At 39.7% G+C, this 23,546-nt stretch overlaps 1 protein-coding gene across 1 annotated transcript in view; it reads right to left on the reverse strand.

Annotated features, from left to right (window-relative positions):
• The window catches only part of slc1a7a (solute carrier family 1 member 7a), a 40,985-nt gene extending 24,157 nt beyond the window's left edge, over nucleotides 1-16,828 (reverse strand). The window contains exons 1-2 of the mRNA XM_040022363.1: nucleotides 16,084-16,828; nucleotides 10,303-10,382 (exon numbers count right to left, since the gene is read on the reverse strand). Of these exons, the coding sequence (XP_039878297.1) occupies nucleotides 10,303-10,382; nucleotides 16,084-16,224 (221 nt within the window). The 5' untranslated portion in view covers nucleotides 16,225-16,828. The remainder of the gene's footprint in view (nucleotides 1-10,302; nucleotides 10,383-16,083) is intronic.
• Nucleotides 16,829-23,546: the final 6,718 nt, after the last annotated feature.

Below are 23,546 nucleotides of genomic sequence, written 5' to 3' on the forward strand. Positions count from 1 at the left end.
TCTGCGTAGCAAAAATGCTTCACAATTAGACTCAACCAGGAATGCTGGAAACTGGTTTGTTACTAAAAGTGAAAGCACAGTCTCTCTGTGAGGAAACCTTTAATGTAATGTTTCATTTTGCTCATAAGTAGCCCAGAATTGCAGATCCCTCGCACCGATCCATCTATGCATCTACAGGGATTAGAACCCAACTTGTCAATCATAGGGCAACAGGTTGGGTACATCTTGGACAGCTCATTACTTTATATTTTTCAGACTTGCTTGTCATTTTTTATGGTTTTGAGCTGGCTTTCTCGATACCTGTCAAAGATTTTCTTTGGTCATTGGCTAATTTGCCCCTCTTCAGTTCAGTCTTCATACCTGATCATTTTCAGAGAACTTTTTTTTGTTACTTCAGCCACTAACACTGACCAATCATTCAGGCCTGTGGTGTAGGAGATCTTGACATCACTGATGTAATTATAAAAGCAGAAATGTACAGACAGATTTTACCATTTGATTGACAGTGGCTTCATTCTTAAGCATGACAACAATGCCATACGCACTGCCAGTACAGTTAAGACACTCCTGGATAGAAAACCAGTCAATGAAAGGTTGGCCTCCCCAGAGGCCAGACCCTGAACATTACTGAAGCATCTCGACAGAGAACAAAAGGCAGCCGACATCCAAAGATCTTTGAATGTCCTTCAAGAAGTTTGGAGAACTATTCCTGAAGACTACTTCAAGAAATTAAAAGAAAGCTTGCCTAAGAGAGTTCAATATGTGTTGCAGAGTAAAGATGGTCATTTCAAATACTGACTTTAAAACTTAGAATTGTACAAACTCTGTTTTTGTCTTTATTTCTGTGTTGGGTTTTTTTTGGAAAACCACTACAACAATTAACTGGTAATAAAACATTTTTTAACCTTTCTTATTCAAAATGCAGCTGAGTATAAATGTCAGTGTCAATAATTTTATCACGTGATTTGTTTTAACAAAGTCTCTTTTACCTTGATACAAATATCGAAGTTATTACTAAAACTGGCTATTATCTAAAAAATAATTCTAATGAATTAGTTTAAATCTGTCATGAAAGACACCTGCAGTGAAAGGGAATGAAAAAAGTAACGATTCTCTGTCGCCTACATGTTAGAGGCTGACTTTGCCTAAACACCTAAACAGTGAAATGAGTAACGTCAGGGGTTACAGTGCAGGTGAGCGAACCCTGAGATCTGTGTAGTGTCTCAGCACAGGGAAAAGAATCACGACTCACAGTAATTTCTAATGTGAGCTTCAGTAAATTCTCCTTCTGTACTTGATGTGATCAGCTGACCTGCTGCTCTGGATTTCTACAGCTGAATCCAAGTTGTCAGCATTTTCACGAGCTATCCTGGCTGACGTCCATCCCCGACACTGACACTATACTGTTTATATTATCTTTACACTGGGCAGCATAAAGCTGATATAAAGTTGCCATTCAGTTAATTAATCTAAGTATCATCTGCTTAAATGCAGCTTCATCTCTGCTACACTTGATGCAGTCTAACTCTGACCATGAGCACCACAGACACTGTGTATCAGTCCAACACAGCTTTACTGTCAATTCACCACAATACTGCAAACTAAAATGTTTATCCTGCACTAAACTACCCATTATTTTCATGCCACGTTTGAATAACACAAAGTTAGCATAGCTTAGTCTGTTTTATAAAAACACATCCTATACAAATCCAACACGCCTGCCTTTCTACATCTTTCTCCATCTCTGAGTGAACTTATCTCACCTTGTGAAATACAGCAGCTGGACCTTTAGCTAGTAACACACTGTGAGACAAACTGCACACAGACAGTTTGTGTGTTTGCTGATGTTTGCTGAATGCTGAAAGAGTATAAATGCTACAGAAGTAGAGAGTAGAAAGTACAGATATTTGTTTAAAAGTGTGGGGAGGAATAGTAAAAAGCAAAAAAGTAAAAGCTTCTATATGCAGATGTTTTCTTAAAAGACCAATAAAAAGTGCAAAGGTAAGCATCTGTACTCTCTAAAACCTTTGCCAGTTCCTTTTCCACAAGGGCAGTCTAGACCTTTGCTCTCCTAAAGGCTTTCCAGGAAAACCCTGTTTTGTCATTGGACAGTTTGACCTCGTGTGCACTCAGCTCTGCTTACATCTTGTACTTACAAATCTCAAAAGATTTGACACTCAAAGGTAAATCTGGCATTTTAACTAAAAAAGAAAAAAACTGAATGTTATGAAAAAAGTGAAGCACTCAATTTCAAAACCTCCAACCACGAGGTTTGAATATGATCTAAATCTAATATTATCTACCAGTAAATTGCTGTCTACATTCTGTGGTAAACAGTTTAATTTAATGTACTATGTTAATGTGGGCAAATAATGAGTTATAACGCTTTATAATTCACCAACCACCGTGATATTAATTCCTATTACATGCATACTGCACTGATGGGCAGGTTATTCCACCCACTATTTCCTTCTGTCTATTAAAGAAAAAAGAAAAACTCAGTGGTTTACCCTTTTCTGTTTTTTTTCTCCTTGAACTGAACATTGTGATGCGACTGGAATTGCAATCACAGAACGGAGCATCGCTCGTGGGAATAAACCTTGCACCCACTGGTACATCAGATAACAAATGCAGCTGCAGAAATGATAACTAAAGGGCTTGCCCTGAGCTGCTCAGGGATTAGATGACCCCCAGCAGAAAAATCAAAATGTCATAAGTAGAATGTCACACTGCATTGCACTGGCAACATGTCAAAACATTAATCTTCAGGATAATCGCAGACAACAGTTTAAACTGAATATATATATATATGTATATACACGCCCTTTGTGGATTTGTATGTATGAAGCTACAATAAAAGTTAAAGTTTGATGAATGAATTTAATCAACATCATCAGCTTAAATTTACATTGAAATCTTCTAGCCGTCATGTAGCTTCACGTTGACCACAAACAGCACAGCTTGCATTGTGAATTATACGGTAATCCTGAGAGGTCAGATGCACTGCGACTTAAGAAAACAAGATGAAATAAAAAAGAAATGCTGAAAAAGCTCGCAAAACACAATGGAAGTTGAATAAAATACAATAGAAGTAGTGAAAAACCTCACAAAACACGAAGAAAGGATTGTGACGGAAAAGCTGTTTCAATGCGAAGGACATGCGAAGGACTGCACTGAGACATGTTTAAAAGAAGCGGATGTCACGGCGAGTGAGATGAGCCGTGTGGAGATAACAAAGGAGGATCCAGTCGCAGGCACTCGTGAAGGTGAGAAGGTGGTTTATTGGACACAAAATGCAAACAGAGAAACGGCAAACGGGACTGAAGACTATCTAAACTGAGAACAACTAAACTACTGAACACAAACCAGGACATGAACATGAAGGAGGATGAGCAGAGGTAAGTGACGATGGACAGCAGGGAGAACACACAGATGAAACACGGTGGATACACAGACGGGCCAGCGACTACTATGACAGAAGACACGACTTAAATACACTCAGAGAAACACCGGGAGATTACACACAGGTGGGGGACACAGCTGGGAGTAATTAACGAGATGAGACAAGGGAGGTAAAACTGAACGCACTCACATGAGACGCAGACCTTCACAATAAAACAGGAAACAAGAAATCACTACACAAAGACGCAGACTAGACACAGATCAAAACCCACAGCAAACATGAGAACACAAAACCTGAGAGCAAAAACCAAAACCAGAATCACAGAAACAATAGATAAATAATAATAATGATCAACAAAGCACCAGCGAACAAAACGATCATTCAAAAATAAACCAAAACAAAAGAACTCAAAATGCTGGGTCGAACCGACCCAGAACCGTGACAGTGGAGGCTTCACCAGTATGGTGAGGGAGAAAAAGATGCAGGTATTAAATGTTTTAATCATATGAATCATAAAATACTCTAGACACATGTTTGCTATCAGCAACCTACTGTTATTTGTCACTTCTGCAGCTGCTCACACATTATGCTATCCCCAAACACACTTGTGTTGTGTTTTGTGAGATTTATTCAGGTGTTTTTTTAGTGATTTTGGACCATTTTCCTGGTGTTTTTCTAAGCTACAGTGTGTTTGACCTTTCTGAGCCACCGTAGCATTACTATAAATGTTACCACAATGCTATTTACCCTGCGCTAAACTGAACCAAATGGTCTTTTACAGTATTTTCATGCAACATTTGAATAACAATAATTTAGTATTATTTAGATGTTCTACAGTATCTCTCCCCAACTCTGAAAGTGTCACACATTAACCTTTTTTTCTCTCCCTGGGAAATTTAGCAAATCTGCATTTAGCTACCAAGTTACAACGTATGAAAAACAGCACATAAGCACTTTGTGTTTGCTGATATTTGTTAAGGTGTTTTGAGATGACCTTCTACTTAGGAAATGTTGCTTCAGTGTATCTGTGAATGCAATCTTGCAACTTGCACCATGAATGCATTATAGTAATGAGCAGGAAAAAGGATGTCTTGCTGGTGTAAGGAAGGCGTTGGATGCCATCATTTTCTTATCACTGAACAAGCGTCTCCTTATCATCAGCTGGAAGCAGTGACAGACTGCACGTGAGAAATTAACTAACTCAGTATTGACTATTACCCTAATCTGCCAATCAGATTAACAAATGAGATTTAAGCACTCATTTGTTGAGGGTCCTGCAGCGCCATTCCAGATCATTGTAGTCCATGTTAACCCCTGATTATAGCAGTAAATGCTGGAGTCTATCCCAGCTGCCACAGGGCAAAAGGCAGGATACACCTTGGACAGGCTATCAGTCTATCGCAGGGCTAACACAGACAGACAGCTTTTTAGGCTCACATTCATACCTATGGAAAGCTTAGAATTTGAGAGGAAGCTGGTATTTAGTATCCAGAGAGAATTCATGAAAAGTGCACACAGAAAAGCCCTGGCCAGCTGGTGGATTCAAACCCAGGAGCTTCTTTCTGTGAACCAAGCTAATGCTAACCACCGCTCCATCGCGGTGCTCTAATGGGAATAACTGCCTTTACTCATCCTGGTATCCCATAGATGTTCCTCAGGACCAACCATGCTGTAAACCACTAGCATATACTGTACATAGGTTGGCAGCCTAAGATCTAATGCTGTATCCTAGACATTACTGGAGTCGCAAGAGATAATTATAATGAATTTATGTCACATATACACAAAGATGGTCATTAAATCTTAAGCTAGGAGCTAGGAAATCTTTGAGAGATCTTTGTCCTTCTCTCTGAAATCTGCGCCAAGGTAGGATTACAGCCTGCCATGTGTAGCTGCCTTGACCGTGATGGTTCAAGCACATGCAGAGCAGATCTGCCATAAGATTTTTGGACCATATGGGGCTTACACTCCTCCCTGTTCTACCTTCGTTGAGCTAGAGCTTTACAGTAATCCCACATCGAGATGAAACAGAGGAGGCAGAGACTCCTTGCAATGGAGTATATACTCCTTGGAATCCATGGCAATCCAGTGACGCTATGACCTGTGTTTCAGGAGATCGCATCAATGTTCAGTTTAGTTTCAATGCTTAATATATTCAGAGTATTCATTATAATTTTGTGCCAATATACTGTAAAAAAGAGGCTCAGTCGCTCCTAATGGCGAGAATTATCCAGGAGCATACTTACCACAAGATGAAATCATTAATAGGTACATTAATCTCATCAAAATGGTTCTTTTTAGACTTTTGATTCAAAGGGTTTTCAAATCAATCATCAGTCTGTGCCTTCAAAATAGAATGAGGCACCTAGACAGAGAGGGTCATGAGCTCAATCTGAAATCATGTAGAAAAAAGTCATGTTTACCTTTTTGAGAAATGACTTGAATATCAGACGGTCAGTAAGTTTAGTCTACTAACGTTGTTGAAATCATCGCCGCAGTCATTTCCAGACATTTTTCTAAGGAACAGCTGCAACGTTTGCCCACTTTATGAAAGTTAATACAAGCCTGTGTCTTTTGGAGCAAAGGGAGTCATGGAGAAGCTTAAGAACGCTGTTTTGATTGCTACTCGGTAGAATTATGTATTAATAAATGACTTATTAACAAATTCATATTTTTTTAGTTGCTGGTGGGTTGCTGTATGGGCATCAGGGTTAGTCAGGAAGAAAAGTGTGCATAGCGCTGCCAGACATTGCTGTGGTATCTGACTCTCTGTACTGTATGCTGAGATTAAGAAAACCAATTTTCTATAAACCTCAAAGTGCACTGTGTGACCTCCCCAGCAAACTAACATCACTATACAGCATGCGGTTGGGATTTTAGCTGTAGGTCTATTTATCTCCCCTTCAGGGTTCAGGGATCAGGGCCAAGACTGAAGCACACCAGACAATGGCAAAATGAACCCTATAAAAATGAATGTTGTGATGTTGGTCTCTTTTAGTAAACTTTTAGTAAAATGGGTAGCTGGCAGTACAGAGTTAGGATTTAACCTCTGTAAACAGTCTTTAGGCGGGACTTTGGGTGCCAGACGTTTTCTGGTTTTCATTTGTAGTCTGGAAACAAAACATGGAAGGCACTTGCTGAAATGCAGACTAAAAATCTCAGGCTACAATCTAATGATAGACTTTTATTATTTTATTTTAACTTATCTGCATTTGTAAACAATGACCTTTGTAAGGAACAGGTCTTGGCCCAGGTCTTGGGTCGCTGTACTGTTTGAGCTCAGTCTTGTTTCTAGCCGTTTACACAGGGATGCTTTAGTAAAAACCCCTAAACATCATAATTGAGTCCAAGAACAAAGTGAATGTTGTCTTGACCCTTTTATTTATTTATTTATAATAATGTGGATTAAATGCACAAACATTCAGGTCACCAAATAAATCTGTAAAGTTCATTTCAATTCAAATATATTTAACTAGCCCAGCATCAGATTCTCTCTTACTCAGTAGGCGAGACACACTTTACCGTCAAGCTGTCTCAGCACAGCGAGGTTAAACGCATATTTGCAGCTAATTAGAAAATTTTCCTAAATACCATAATAAAAAAAAGCACTTGATGAAATATAAAGGAATGATTTACATTCTGACAGCCAGCAAAACAAAACAGTCAAGCTAAAGAGAAGAACACAGCTCTGCACAACTGCAACATGATTTCTGCAGCTTGACGGTTAATCATCCAAATGCAACGCACTAAATCACTCTAGCAACGAAGGAAAAAGGTGCAAGGACTTGAATTTGGTGCTATAGTCGAGTGCATGTCCTTTATATGTCATTCACTTATGACGTGTCAGTTAAATTACTGTAGTTCTTTATACATCTACTTATAGTCTCTGTCTGGGAAATATTCACAGGGAACTGTCTGACCTAAGTGCGCCGTAGCTGACCACCTGCCTCGGGTATGAGAGCTGAAATCAGGCAGGCATTGCCAATTTTATTGAGCCACACAAAGAGCAATTAATCGCGTGTCGTATCGTGGGGCAAAATAAAAATCACAGCAATTCTCAAAAACAGATACTATCGTTAAGAAAACACATCCTGAGATTTCAGTCTAAGAGAGTGAGAGCTACATTAAACTCCCATACAAACAGCTGGATTTCTATCCAATTCATTTTGTGTGTGTGTGTGTTTTACAAAAACAATTAATTCTGAAAGCTGTGTAAACAACCTGTGGCACACCCACTCAGACCTGTTTTGTAACGCTCATTTTGCTGCCAATTATTTCTTACTCACTTTGTGGTTGTAAAGTGCTCGTTGTGTGGATGCTGCACATTTTGAAAAAAAAATACGCTTTTCATCTCTGACCTTCAGATCTGTGCCAAAGTTAATTAAATTCTAAAGGCCTTCATCAAAATGCAAATGCTCACTTTAAGCGGGCCCTGAATGAACCGAATGAACGTCGCGTTGTCAGTATTTGTTACAATTAAAACAAAGATTTAATTTCAATCCTGTGAAACTAAATAAACAGGGATCATAGGGAGGCACAAAGTGCAGTTGCCATTGATTCAGCATGACGCGTTCATGGGATAATCTGGTTTCCGCTTTGGCTGGTGTGCAGATGGCAGTGGGAGGGGAAAAATGGGGACAGACAGGCCATAGGGCTGGGAAGGATATTCACCCCTACATAAGCCCTACTGTACCGTGCAGCCAGTCTGTGCATCCCAGTGTAGCTATCCGACAAAAGCAGGACATTGCTTGCGTGACTGCACTGTATGCATGCCTGTAAAGAGTTATAAAGAAATGAAGGCAGGAGGTGTAGCAGTAAGAAGTCATGCCTTCCACCTTTATTATCCATTATCGCCCCCATCGAGATCCAGGCAGTTATCAGGATCTGTGTGCTACAGACTCAAATGAATCTCCACGCTCAGAGCATCATAGAGTCGCCCTGATAGCTTTCAAGTTTCTGTGTGCTTTAACAGAGCGTTGTACTTGGCTGCATTTGGCCTCCTGCCTGCAGATACTGTTTCAGATTAGGTGTAGTTAACGTCTCTTGTCCTCACGTGCTTCGCTCTTGGCAGGAAACCTGCGCTGAGAGGATGCCCTGCTCTGAATCTGGGAATCTGGGGGAATGGATCATGGCTGTGTATAAATAGCAAATCACTGCACAATGCTTCACGCTTTTACTGCAGAGAAAAAGATGGACAGAGAGAAATACACAAGAAAGGCACATAAACACTGTCATATAGAGATAGAGACAGAGAGGGAGACAGACAGGGAGAGACAGAGAGAGGGAGGATTAACTTCTCATCCAGTCTTTGCTGTTGCATAGATTGTAAGTAGCTTATTGCGCAAAGCAGCCTGCATGTAACCGGTGCGTTCGCATGATTTGTTTTGGGAGGTTTTTTTTTTTGTGTGTGTGTGTGTTCAGTACATCGCTGACCTCATGCAGGCAACTAAGAGCTTTGGGCCTAAAATAATCAAACTGGAGAATCTGGCAAGCTGTGCTCTACTAAGAATGCATCTGAAGCTACAAAAGGGCAACAGCTTTACTTGCGTATAGACATTAGTTTTTAATCTTTAATGCTGAAACATGTAATTGGGCGCAGTAAATATCAGAGAACAGAGATCCAGGCTGTGCTTTTTCCAGCAGCCTCAGTCAACGTGAAGCCATGCAGGGGCGTGGTTCCTGTAGGCTATAAAACTCAACCAACACAATTTTAAACTTAAATCAGAGTATGATCATGATTCATTTATAATTGCAGTACGTTCACATTTTGCATTGCAGTCTAACTGCATGCCAGAGCCAACTTTCCTGTTTAATACATTTTATTTAAACGTGCTTTATTTTAATCTTCTATTTTATTTGACTCTTTTAAATCTTATCTGTAGACGCCTTTTATCATTGCCTTGCAGTGGTAACATATTTCATCAAACAAGGCCTTACACGTCTTATTACAATAAGCATGCAGAATTGCCTTTTTCTTTCTTGTTTCACAGCAATTTCCCACAGTGTGTTTTCTTTGTAAAAGAAGACTTGTGCATCTGCGCTCTGTGTTGTATATATAAATGTATAACCGAGGAGGTAGAGTGGACTGGCTTTGCAGTTTCATACCTGGTATCTGCTCGTGGGTTTTCATATGAATGGTTGACAAATTGCTTTTTAAAAAGTATTCAAGGTAGATTTTTTTTCAAGTTTGCAGTCAGTGCAGATTCTTTGTGGACAAAAGCCACACCTCCTGCTGTCACCAGACAGCAAGTGACAGCAGGAGGTGTTTTTCATCGTGTCACTCTGAGACAATAAATTACTTTGAAAATGGCAATATGAATTCTTGCTTTTCTATTTCTGCAAGTTTCTTTTTGCAGAAACATTTTTCTCAAATGGCTTCACTCTCTTTAAATGTCTTTGAAAATAGAAAGATGTGTATTTTTATATTATAATGCAGCATTTAATTTCTTTTTTCTTTTACAACGAGGAACTCTTCTTGTAGATTACAGTAAACACACCATAACATAACAGCTTAATGGTAGAAAAGGAACAGAGACCCTGATTTCTTACTCTGTCCATTTTCAGAGTAATAATCAATACCATAATTGACGGTGTGCAACCTGTAAAATCATTCAGTACATACAGAGGTAGGGGACGAGTGTAGTGACACTGATGTCGAAATGGGGACTGCGGATATTTTGTTTACTAATCACTGCAGCACAATATTGTTATTATGTCTAATATAAAACTTCAGTGTACCGTAAAAATGTTTATCTTAATCACGATTGGCTTGGAGCGCTGAAAGCCAACATCAGTGTAGATAATTAAACAGCTCTTTTATCCACTTCAGCATTTAGTACTTGTGGCACTGAAATGTTGTGTTTATGTGTTTGTATTGTGCAGAGCTGTGTTGCCCTTACCTCGATACGACGAGGGGCAAAATTAACATCTTCAGCATCCTCATTAGCAGCTCTCCTGGAAACTGGAAGTACTTGACCTCCTGCAGGCAGAAGAGAAAAGCTGTTTGTTTTTTTTTACTTTGCCAACAAATCTGAGGTCAAACACCATGTCAACATCATTATTATTACTGCAACACAAATTGTAAAATGACATCCTCTCTAAATCAGACATTGCCTTCTTACCAAACAGACCCTTTTTAGTATACAACTGCCCTTTAGATTACACTCTCCCATGTAAAGATGACTTCAACACAAAACCGATTGGATCTGAAGAAACGCTCCGAGCCTTGCAAACCTCTTAGGTCACTTGGTATGGACCTTTTAGTTTTAACACTATATTCAGTCACTTTCAGATTACATGCTATCTGTTGCTTTTTTTTTTTTTCAACCAAAGGCTAAAGTTGTTTTCAAGATCCAACATCAATATCAGTAACATCATTTTGCGTTCAATAACTGAACAGGCCTCAGTGTGTCTTTTGTGCATGTGTTGCCATCTTTCTGATTTTTCTGGCTAAAAAAACTTCTACACTGGCTCAAAACACAATGGCTGAAAAGCAAGGACAAGGACGGCGTTAAACATGTACTGAACCAATCACACTGAATCATAATTTGACGTAATCCCACATTCAAAGAATTTTTCCATTATTTTCAACTAAAATTTTGAGTGACGTAGGTTGAGTTGGAATTTTCATCCCTTTATTTTCCATCCATCCATCCATCTTCTTCCGCTTATCCGGGGCCGGGTCACGGGGGCAGCAGCCCAAGCAGAGAAGCCCAGACCTCCCTCTCCCCAGCCACCTCCTCCAGCTTTTCCGGGGGAACACCAAGGCGTGGAAGGCCAGCCGAAGGATATAATCTCTCCAGCGTGTCCTGGGTCTGCCCCGGGGCCTCCTCCCTGTGGAACATGCCCAGAACACCTTACCCAGGAGGTGCCCAGGAGGCATCCTTATCAGATGCCCGAATCACCTCAACTGATTCCTTTCGATGTGACGGAGCAGCGGCTCTACTCTGAGCACCTCCCGAATGGCCGAACTTCTGGCCCTATCTCTAAGGGAGAGTCCCGCCACCCTTTGGAGGAAGCTCATTTCTGCCGCTTGTATCCGCAATCTCGTTCTTTCGGTCACTACCCACAGCTCGTGACCATAACCAATCTACGTCCCTACCCTCACCTATGGTTTATCTTCAGCTGTCAAAAACAAACACAAGTTTTCATCAAAGCCACTTGTTGCGTAAAAATGTAAGAATACGTATAAGAAAAGAAAAAAGAATCAGTCACGATCCAGGGTCATTTCCGTTATGCCTAGGTTGCCGTTATAGTTCATTGTTTCTTAGATTCTCCTTGTGTCTTCACCCCTGTGTTTAAGTCTCATTCCTGAGTCTCATTATGTTTCCTGTTTTATTTTGAAGAGGTCTGGTGTCCCATGTTCATTGTGTTTAGTTTCACTTCCCTGTCATTCTAATCAGCTGTTTCCCCATGTGTTCCCACTTCCCCTTCACACCATGTTTCCAGGTCTCATGTATACATGTCCAGGTTTGTTCATGTCCATGTCAGGGTTCTTCATGTTGTATTTTAGTTCACCCAATTTAGTTTAATGTTTAGTTTTGCATCAGTTTGCCTTGGCCTTTGTTTGCACCTTTTTTTTTTATCAGCCTTATTAAACCTTTTTTTTTTTAAAAATTCAAGCTACGTTCCACGTTCCATTGTGTCTGCGTTTGGGTCCATTATTCACGTTCCACACAATCTGCTTCCACACACTGTGACAAAGTCTTTAAAAGCAAATGTCAAGAAACTTTGAAGCAGTGACAAAAAGCATGAAGAGTCTGAATAGACTAGATAGATTTGAAGTGTCTGAATCCCCTAAAGCAGGTGTTCAAATACTTCACAGTGTTCAAAGTAAGATTACTGTATAATAACATGTTAGAATAAATACAAAAAAAAAAAGTGTTTTTAAAAGTCAAGTTGCAGCTCTGCAAAGAAACCAGGAGCTTATCAGGTGTTTTTCACACTAATATTGTACTAGTTTCAACTACACAAGTGGAAACCTAAAAAAAAAATCTTATGTGACAACTAGAAAATCTGTTGGAAAAAAGGGGTACATTGATGTTAACATAAATATGTCAGTGATGACTTTTCATACCTACAGTTAATCTATCACTTATTAGTCAGATATGTCAGAAACATCGTTTTGGTTGATATCACTGCGATCAACAGCATTTACAGAAGAGCTCCCACAAAAAACATTGCACTTAACTGATTACCTAATCAGCAGGTCAAACAGATGGGAGGTGGGGGGCATGTGGCAAAACGGAGGTGAAGAGTTGGAACAAATGAAATGTAAGTACATCACATCTGTGCATGAGATGATGGAGCAATAGAAGCTTTTTGCTTCTGTTTTTAAGTGGGAGAGCTTTTAAGGCTAAATGGCCATGCGTGTGCGCGTGTGTGTGTAACAGTGTGGGCGGACGCAGTATGTACACGCACGCACGTTTATGTGCATGTGTGTGAGACTTTTTATTGCGTGTGAGGGACAAACACAGCTGCCACTGAGTCCTGGCATCTGCTGAAAGCAGAGCAAACTCTTTGTTAGACATGTGGTACTTGCGGACACACACGCTGAAGCCACGGGCTGGCATACGTATATGCTTGTTTGTATGCAAACCCAAAGATTAAGCCACGAAGCCCGATGATCAACACTTGCATCAAAGCTTTTATCAAAGCCTTGTCTTGATGTTGATTGTTTTATGGCAAACTATTGTGTTTCTAAATTGCAGCTGGGCAGCTGAATCGCTCTGCAACAGTAGCTTTTTACAACGTGTGCAATTAGTGCATGTTAAATATTCTCTGTGCTCACAGAGGTGCAGGGTTACAGACCATCTGGGAAACAATCAGCCTTTGAGTGCTCTTACAGTGTGCACAGAGCTGTTTTTGTGACATGTTGTAATTTATTTTTGACATTTCTGTGAGCCACAACTTCTAATTAAAATTACATTTTAAACGGCAATACCGCTCAAACCTTTAATCTGCACCATTAATACATTTCCTTACATGGTAAATGGTAAATGGCCTGTATTTGTATAGCGCTTTACTAGTCCCTAAGGACCCCAAAGCGCTTTACACATCCAGTCACCCACCCATTCACACACACATTCACACACTCACATGTGATACATGTGGGTGTGTGAATGTGTGTATACATCTTCCTACTGTTTAATTTTCAGTGATATTTTGTAAATGTCATTTCTTCTGTTGCTTCACTGTATTTGGTAAAGGTTTATTTATTTATTTTATTTCATATTATTTGTTTTACACAATTCCCATTATTTTAACCCACAAAGACCGTCAAAGACACTGAACTGTTTAGTGTCGTTTATCAGCGAATTAATTTGCTCTGCCTCTTTACTTGAACTAGAGTTAAACAAGCAAATCAACTATTTCAAATATTAACTTATAGCAAGCATAAGACATCATATTCTTCCTCCCTGTGTCAGGATGCTGAGCCGGGCAATCAGCAAACAGAAATACTAAAAGCAAAATTGCAACTTGCAATACAGTGTGTAGAACGAGACATGTCACATTTGTGTGTAACAGTGCAGCTTTTCTTGACTACTATTACGCCAGACTAGATTGCAGTGCGATTTCGTTCTTTTTTTTTGAGCATTTGTTAACATTTTTATTTCTCAAGTCAAACACTGTCTCAGGATTTCAAAGACTGTAAGATGAACTGTCATAAAATGTTGTTCAGTCATGATGCTCAGAGGGTGTAGCCAGCTGACACTGGTGATCTTTTGGCTTTTTATCTGACAGAAATGATTTTTCTTTAAAGAAAATGAGCCCTGCCCTTGACAGGACTGCAATCCTGTGCAGGCAGTATCCTGCCTCACACTCTATGACAGCTGGCATAAGCTCCACCAGACCATAATTCAGACCATAAATATTAACCAGACTTTAAATACTAAGTAGAGTTATTTTTGCGTGACTTTATTTACTGTAAATTTCCATCACTACATACTGTACTAATGTGACAACTTGTGTACTACTGTATGGCAACACTGTCAGCAATCAACTGTTGCCAGGTAAAGGCAACTTCATAATTTTGGGAAAGATAAAAATAACTATTACTTTATGAATGATCTGAACTGATTCTCTATTTTCATTTACTTCCATTTATTTATGAAGAATTTTGATGTGGCTACCAAATAGTCTCAAGGATCTACGGACTATACAGCACTATAGTTGCCAGCTGACTTATGACTTCAGTGTCTTCAGCAACTCTTAATAGACAGCAGTTGAAGAAAGAGGACACGCATTTACTCACAGTGGGACTCGGAGAATTTAGTGTCCTAACCTGAACACTTTAGTTCACTGGATCGCCTGCTGGTGGACATGTGCCATAAACCTTAGCACTGCTTTGGATTCTGAGTGCCTGCTGTGGGCTATTGCCAAATAACAGTGGCCCATTCTAGAGTAAGGTTTTCTACGTATGGACCTTTTCAAGCTTTGTGTGCTAAATATAAAACAGATGACTGATGCTGTCATCAAAGCACAGCTTTGTTTTTATTTGCACCACATGGATCAAAACAAAAGCACCGGGATGTCGTACGGCTGACTCTGACAGCAGGCGGATGTTCAAATGCCCACAGTGTCAACATATTTCATCATATATCCAACAGCACACACACACACACACATCTACGTCCTCATCATTCATTTTCAAACAACTCACATTTTTTTTTAAATTCTGTTTCAAGCACATCAAAGTCATTTTTCAGTTACATTTAGTTTAGACATGCTTTCTCAGCAGCCTCTTAGCATTTCCTGAATTCCGACTATTGAAGCTCTCTTCCCATTCAGTCTTGTGTGACTTATATAAGTAAAAACAAATGGCATGCCTTGATGTGATTTCATTTTTCTGCGAGCGACTGACAACTAATCTCCCCACCAGCAATCCCTTTTCTATGGATTCACACAGGCCATAGATGATCTGAAAAGCCCTGTTTCACATTTTAAACAGGGAGAAATACAATTCCTCATCTTTGGAAAGTCCTTTGCTATTTCAGTGTCCCTGCTATAGCTTATAGATTGGATCGTGAATGAGTCTGACCTTTGATGCTTTTCTAGGAGCAATCAAACCACTTTGACTGAATTTTTAAAAAAAAAAAATACTGTCACCTCTGAGGCCTTTTCATGTCGTATTTTGGCCTCTCTTTTGCAATTGCTTGCTTGAGAGCAAAACCTCGCATAAGCCACTGGAGTTGGATTCGTCTGTACTGAGACATCTGAGACATACTTTAGTATTCATTACAGTGCAGCTCTGACTTCAGTGGGCAGAATTGGTGATGAAAAGTATATTTAATGAAGGTGACAGAATGACAATGAATGTGTAGTTGATTGCTTTGTATGCATTTGGGAACAGGAATCAGCATGACTAATTATTTAATTTGTGGCTTAAGTCTGGTTTAGGGTTGGGGTTAGGTGTGCAGTAGATATGGCCGAGCCCAAGAGTCTAATTGTTTCTCAGTAGAACGCTGTCACTTTTTTTCTTTTCGCATGTTTATGTAAGTGCTGGTGGTTATGACATGGAGTGGAGTTAAAGAGGCTGATACTGGGGAGTGAGGATCTGATTTTATCACATAAGAAGGATCCAGGGGCTGACAATGAGGGGGGAGATAAGACAGAAGGGGGCCAGCAGGGTAGCGCATTTATATTGGGTGCTGGGGGTGGGAGTAGGGGGACTAACTGACCTGCTCGGAGAGCTGCTTGCCTCTGAGGAAGAAGCCCAACAGGCAGCCGATGACCACGGCCAGCACAGACAGAATGAGCAGTCCGTTCTGCTTGCAGACATTTTTCACTCGCCCCCAAACTTCTTCCAGGGCCACCGCCATCCTCCTCCTTTTCTCCTGGTTCCCTCTTCAACTTCTCAACCCTCAAAGAAAACCACCGGCAAGCCCCCCACCCTTCCACCTCTTATTTAGCCATATCAAGAAATCAGAGAGCCAACAGCTGCCACAGCACTGGAAAAATATCAGGGTGTGGCCGCAGCAGGTGGGAGGGGAAAAAAGGGAATAAATGTAGAGATTGATAAGTGAAAAAGTATGCTTTTAAGGAAAAAAATAAAAAAAGTAGAAGATTACGCACGAAAAAAAGTCATTTAGCTAATGGAGGAGGATTCAAAGTAAAATTGAAGAGGTAGTCGTCCAAAAATAAAGCACTTCAGGAGTTTTTCTCCTCTGAGCTTCTTCCTCTGTTACTTCACTTTGAGCATCACACAGATCCTCTCTCCCGATCCCTGTCAATCTGTTTCTGTCTCTTTCTCTGTCAGTCAACCCCTCCACCCTCCTTACCCTTCCCCCACAGACACATTTCAGCTGGTGACCAACAGGGGGCTCTGCGACAGCTGGTGGTATTGTCATCGGGGTTAATACTACGATCCTATTAGGCTTCACTGCACAACTCAGATCAAAGGCTGGATTAGAGAGCTCTCTGAACAATTGCACAGCAGATTTTCCCAGACCAGGAAAAAGAAAAAAACAATCCAAATACACCTGCATAAGGTAAATAAGGTAAACAAACAGTTTCAGGTAAAAACTAGGCCCAACGGTTTTGATGAACTGTTGCTCTGTTTTTGCAGAGATGCACTCACAGTGAACATGATGCCAGCTGACTGCGCACTGACAGAAATAAGAACGCGCACAGTTGGGCTGAGTACATAAATATGTACCGGAGCATCATAAATTATGTGGAGCATTATAAATTATGCAAAGTCCAGCATATTACAGGTACACTGATATGAGCTGGAGAAAAATATTTAGAAATATATTTAAAAATATTTATATTTTCTCTCTGAAGATCCGATCAAGTTTATAGACTTGATTAAATATGATTTAAAAAGATTAAATATGGACAGCTGGGCATGTAAAGTTACTCAGTAAGTCTTGCTTGGTACACTATCCAGAATTTGAGACTGATCTCGAGTAACAGTTCACAGTTATAAAACTCAACAGTGCCAAAAAAAGACTAAAATAAAGAAAATACTTTGTACATTCCCAACTATCAAACAACCCCGAATAAGCAAGCACTTATCGACAGTGGGAAGGAAAAACGTCGTTTTAACAGGAAGAAGCCTCCAGCAGTCTTAGACTGGAGGAAGCATCTGCCCAAGCGATTGGGGATGAGGACAGGGGAACAGGAAAGAAGAACTTCAGTCATTACTGTTGCTGATTATAGCTTTCCACATAGCACAAACATGATCTATTTATGACCTGTTCTCTTAGTTACTTGAAAAACGATCATAAAATAGCATGAAATAACTTGATACTGGGAAAAATAGCATATTATAATACGTACCTTAACTTAACTTTTCCCTTCAGAAACATGAGTCCTAAAAGTGAGTTGAACCATTTGGTGTAAAGATAAGAAAATAGACATCAGCTAAGGGATGTTAGTCAAAGTTAGTCATCATTTTTTGCTGTAATGGGATCTTAGCACTCGCTGAAAACGTGGTTATAGTGTTTTGTGAAACACTATGAGTGGATTGAATGGTGGGATTTAAGCAATGAACAATAAAAATCCTAGATTTTGTTTAAAACACTGCAAAAAGAATATATTTAATGGCGTAACTGAGCTTTCTTGCTAAATAAAAAAGTCTTTATCTGAAGAACATAATATCAGTACGGTAGTATATGTTGCTTTCACGCCATGTATATGTATGCTATAACTGTGGACTGTATCCATACCATGTACACAGTGGTTCCCATACATTAAAAGATGGAATTAGCCACCCTAACATCAGTCACCGGTTTCTGGATTTTTTTCAAAACCACCATTTCAGCTTTATGTGCATTGCCATCTTGAGCTTTCTGAGCCCAATGTGACCATATTTAGACCAGTTTGTAGGATGCTAAGCAAACAGCTAACAGTGTCAGGCTTACATCCTAAAATGTATGGATACAATACATAAGAACCAAAGGGCAACAGTGAAAGCTAAAATAATTAAGCCAGTGTGGAGGCTGCAGAAACAGCATTTCATGTAGGTGTCACACATGAGGCTGGTTACAAAAAGGAGTCAATTCTCACTGACTCTCATGTTGAAATGCCCGATTTGACAGCGTATTATTATTACTATTATTATTATTATTATTATTATTATTATTATTATTACTATTATTATTATTATTATTATTATTATTATTATGAGGTGCATGTTGCAGTGATGATTATAGTAAGATTTTTAACAGGGATTCACAGTCAACTGTCCTCTCAGCATCACATCTCCACATGTGCACTAAAGCACATGGACATACAGACACCTACACACACACACACACACACACACACACACACACACATCATCATCATCATCATCATCATCAATCATCTCCTGCCTACTGACACTGCTGTGCTGTGTCTCTTACTTGATGGGAAATTATATGAAGCTGCTGAAGCTGGAAGTCAGAGGCTCAATTAAATGGTGTGACTGAATCCAGTGAGGTCTGTTATCAAAGAGAGTCGATTATCATTACCATATGCATTAGTGTATCATTAATAGGAAGATGGTTGGTCAGTGTCAGTTTGAGATAATGAATCTACAAATCACTGTCAGACTGTAGTGGGGGGGAAGTTTTTTCATTGCCGCAGTACTGAAGATAAAAATCTGCTTGTATCGCTCTTTTAAAACCACCATTCCAAAAGAGTTGGGGTGTTGTGCAAAATGTAAATAAAAACATATTATATTATGTAGCGTATATAATGTAATATTCAAAGGCTTTGCAAATTTAAATCGAGGAGTATTATTCTGAAATTCATCTGTTGTTGGTTTTTTTTGCAGATTAATAAGCCGCTGCCCATTTTTACTTCTGAGAAACTCTTTGAACTTTACTCATTTTATTCATGACATTGTCAAAAGTCTCAGCTTAAAGATTTGATGCTTTCTGATGTTTATTCTGAATAAAATATGGGTTTATTGGATTTGCATCATGCAAGATAGCTTGGGACTAAATTCAGAGGTGTCAGAAATTTCAGATGGCCGTCTCACAGTGTTGCTTACTCTCGCAATGTGAGAGAAGGTAATATATTTAAAATGAAACTTTTGAATTCTGGCAAAGAAGAAAATCAATACCAAGCCTTGTTTGTGTGCTGTCTCCTCCAGCTTTTTTCATGACTTTAACAAGGCGGGTATAGAGTGGAAAGCAATAGCTGCAATACGTCATAGCCTGTGATTTTCGTGGGTATTAACATGACCACAGTTACTAGATTCATGTAGCAGAAAATCTGCCTTCCAATAAACTATGAAATTTCACAGTGTTCAGGAATCTGTAGGGATGTAGAGACCTGCAAACATTTTCACTGATTTCTCCATGTCTAGGTCTCAGAGCTCACCCATACTTCTGACATAAGCCCGTGCATCTCCACCTCATGTCTCTGTCACAACGATTACAGTCCTGCGCAACGGATATGCTTCATTTCAGTTCCAAGAACAATGCCCCATGTGTTGCACATGTGGAAAACCAGACGCTCTCTCATTACGTTAACGCAACAACCTTTTAAATGATGGGTGATATTACTCTAATTGTAATCCCAGAAGCCACATCTGCTGTGGGTTTGCAGTGTAATCTGTGGCTGAGCTCTGGGATGTGCTGCTGTCTGGGGCCAAATATGCAGACTTGGATGTAAACAGGCACCTGCATGACAAATGTGCTGCTGTCTCTGTGTAACCTGCAAAAAATGCAATTTAAAAAAGCCACCGGCTACTTGACTCTGATTGGGACAAAGACTATTCAAGAGCCCTGCTTTTAGCTTTTCTCCCTGAGGAAAATGCCTTTCTAGCTAATACTTTCTGACCATTAACACAGCAGCGATAATCCAAGCAGAGACCTTGCTCTAAATCAAAATGCTGTAGGAAGAGCTTGCAAAGCGCAAACAGGCACAAAGGATAGTGAGATGGATATTGATGGATGGATCCCGTGTGTTTTCTTGTCCTTTCACTTCATGCCAGAAAATGGAACCTCATTAAAAAGCAACTGACTTTCATTCACCCGTTTCAGAATTTTAAAACTCAGAGAACGCACACAAGCAAGACTCTTTAAAGTGTTCGGGTAAAGAAATAGAGATTTTCCTAATTACTTTCTTGTTGTGAGTTTGGTAGGAAAATCACTACCATCCTTATACATAAATGAATGCCACTAATCAAAAATTACCCAGAATGTTTCACATTTTCCTCTGAGATGACTTTTATTCCATTAACGAGTTATAAAGGAAACAGAATATATGAGCAAAAGCATCGATTAGGTTAGAAATTGTTGCTTTTCACTAAAATATTAATTTTTCACTTCAAATATTGCTTCTTCCTTTTGCAGCAATAACAGCATTAGAAATGTCTGTGAAGGTTCTCAGTCATCCAGGTCATCGTAGTCAAAGGAGCTTGCAAAGAAAAGCGTCTGGACTTCTTTAAGTTGCTTGAAGACGTTTCACCTCTCATCCGAGAAGCTTCTTCAGTTCTAAGGTCAAATGGTGGGGAGTCCCAGATTTAAACCTAGTGGGAGTTTCCCCCCAAAGAGGGACAAAAGGACCCCCTGATGATCCTCTTTAGGATCATGACATCAGTTGACATCAAATGTTCCTCTTAGTCACAGTGGATTCGGAAAGACTTGATTTAAATACACCGTTGCAGCTACATTTTCTTATTTCAATGGCACAGTTAAAAATGTTATTTATATGTATCTGCAGTAACTCGTGGACATGCTTGTTTTTAAATTTGTGAACATCTATAATGTGTCTTTGTATCATGTGTTGTGAAGGTGTTTGTCTCTTAAGCTTCACATGTGTTTGAGACACGGGTCTCTCTTGAAAAAGAGATACTGACCTTTTAAAATAAATGAATATTTTTATATAAAATATTATATATAATATGGTTATCTGTCTTGGTGTACCCCTATGACAGCTGGAATAATAATAATAATAATAATAATAATAATAATAATAATAATAATAATAATAATAACCTCTTCCATCTAGCTGCCAGTTTCAGATAATGTTTTCTTTCCAACAGCATCCTGGAGTTGGCTCTGAAGTCTTGACAGTCGACATTGTGCCTTAAACAAGAGAATTGGATCTAATTGTTGTCTTGCTCCGTTATGCACTGAAGCCTCTCACTTTTCTTTCTATTCTGATAGGTCTGTAATGAGAGTATTACACAGTGTTCATTGAGAATATAATCAAAGGCTAAAATGTTTTTGCCATCCAAAATGCATTGCTCTTTTAATCAGCACAGTAGTCTTCAGCTAAGCTAAAATAATTGGTTTGGGAACGTTTCTGATGAATGTGCCCAAGAAGACATGCAGAATAGCCAGGCACGTCAGGCATGTCTGCATGTCTTTGATACTGAAAGATGAGTAAAATTGTTTTTAAAAAAAAATCAAGTAACATTCAAACAGCTCAGTCAGCTCATGCCAACAACTTGCAGGTGTGTAGATGTTGATTGAGAAAATACTTCTCTGACTAATTGTGGGTTTTTAGAAAACACAGAGGTATATATGAATACATTTGTTAAGTTCAAAGCCATGTGGCACTGTGTCACTATTATGCAGCCCACAGTGTGCACAGAGTTGGTCAGTATCATCAGTCATGTGGCACAGTGCAGTGATGGAGGATGTTTACCAAGCAAGTAAAGAAAGCTGAACTAATAGGGTAAGGGAGATGGATGGGAGAAAGAAGCAGAAGAAAAAGGAGCTGATGGATGGAATTCCAGTTGTGCATGAGGGTGATGTGTTGGTGGCAGAGGTCAGTGCATCGCTGCGATCATTTGTCTCTCACAGGGATATGCTCACAAACTCATCTGAAATGAGAGCAGAATGGGCTTCAGTCGCGAACATGCAGCTGTGTATGTTCATAATCTTGTAATATGTAATATTCTGTAATATGTCCATTTTGTGTTTGTGAAGATGTGTGAGTAGTTTGATGAACATGTAGGTGTGTGTTTGAGCTGCCACACTGCTCCACAATCCCCAACCACTGTCAAATAATCCCTTTTCTTCTGCCAATTTTTCCCTGTTTCTGGATTGGTCTGCTAGAGATAATCTGGGATTACAGCGAGCAGTCAGGCCTGGTGTGTTTCTCATTCATTTAGACTAGGCGGACATGTTCGGCATCTACAGGTCATCATTTGCTGTGAGCTTCAGTGTACTCCATTACAAATGGCATATCAGCAAAATTTAGCAGATTCAGGTGCTTTGTATACCAAACCAGAAGCTGTGGAGGAGTAACCAATGAAGGATATTAAATAATTACAAAATTACTTTTCAATAATCGAATCCGTCTTCCTCAAATGTCCTTCTAAATTCTCTTTTTCTCTCCCACTTTTTAGTTTATGTTTTTTGTTTGTAAAGCTCAAGATTTGTGATTATTATCATTTACACAGAAAAACCGAACCAGAGTGGTTGATTTTATTTTTATAAATTCAATACTTTCTCCCCTTTTGCTCTGTTCTTTTCAGCCTTTAATACTCCCAGAGTACAGACATTTTTTGAAGTGAACTTAAGCAATGATTTTCAAAAACTATAGCCTTCGAATAGTTTGCTGAAGGTCTTTCAAATTTTTTCTTTGGACACCGACTGCTTATCACTCCATTTTTAGTCCAGCCTGTCACAGGGCCCGGAGGCCAGTACCAGACATAGCTGATACCAGACTGAAACAGTGATCAGTTTCATGGGTTTTATTTACACAGGTGCAGTAAACGATTAACTAGTAAGAATGGCGTGGAATGACATAGGGGCTCGGGAGACACTGAAGACAATTTACTGGTGAGAATAGTGTGGAACGACGCTGGGGCTCGGAACGGGAGTTCACTGAGACGAAAGGCTCTCCAACACAGAAGGGGAGAGATTAGTAGAGGAAAAGAGAACAGAGCATCTGAAGGAGGGAGATAGACTGAGGCATGAGTTTACTAGAAGCTGGAGCAGTTTAAGTCTTCCAGGGGAAGCGGGCTGAGTGAGCAGCAGGGTGGTGAATGATAGTTTGTGTTTTTCCAATCTGAGGTTGTGGAAACTCCAGGATGGGCAGTGGGCAGATGGACAAGCAGGTGAGAAGGTGAATATCCAATTTCCAGTGGTGGAACAGCGAAGCGGGGAGAGTGTGGGTGAGAAGCTGGCGCGAGACTGCAAACTTGGCAAGTTGAGTGTTGATATGGTAAGAGCTGCTGGCACAAGGAAAG

The sequence above is a fragment of the Simochromis diagramma genome, unplaced genomic scaffold, assembly GCF_900408965.1.
Source record: "Simochromis diagramma unplaced genomic scaffold, fSimDia1.1 OVJJ01000205.1, whole genome shotgun sequence".
Classification (NCBI taxonomy): Eukaryota; Metazoa; Chordata; class Actinopteri; order Cichliformes; family Cichlidae; genus Simochromis; species Simochromis diagramma.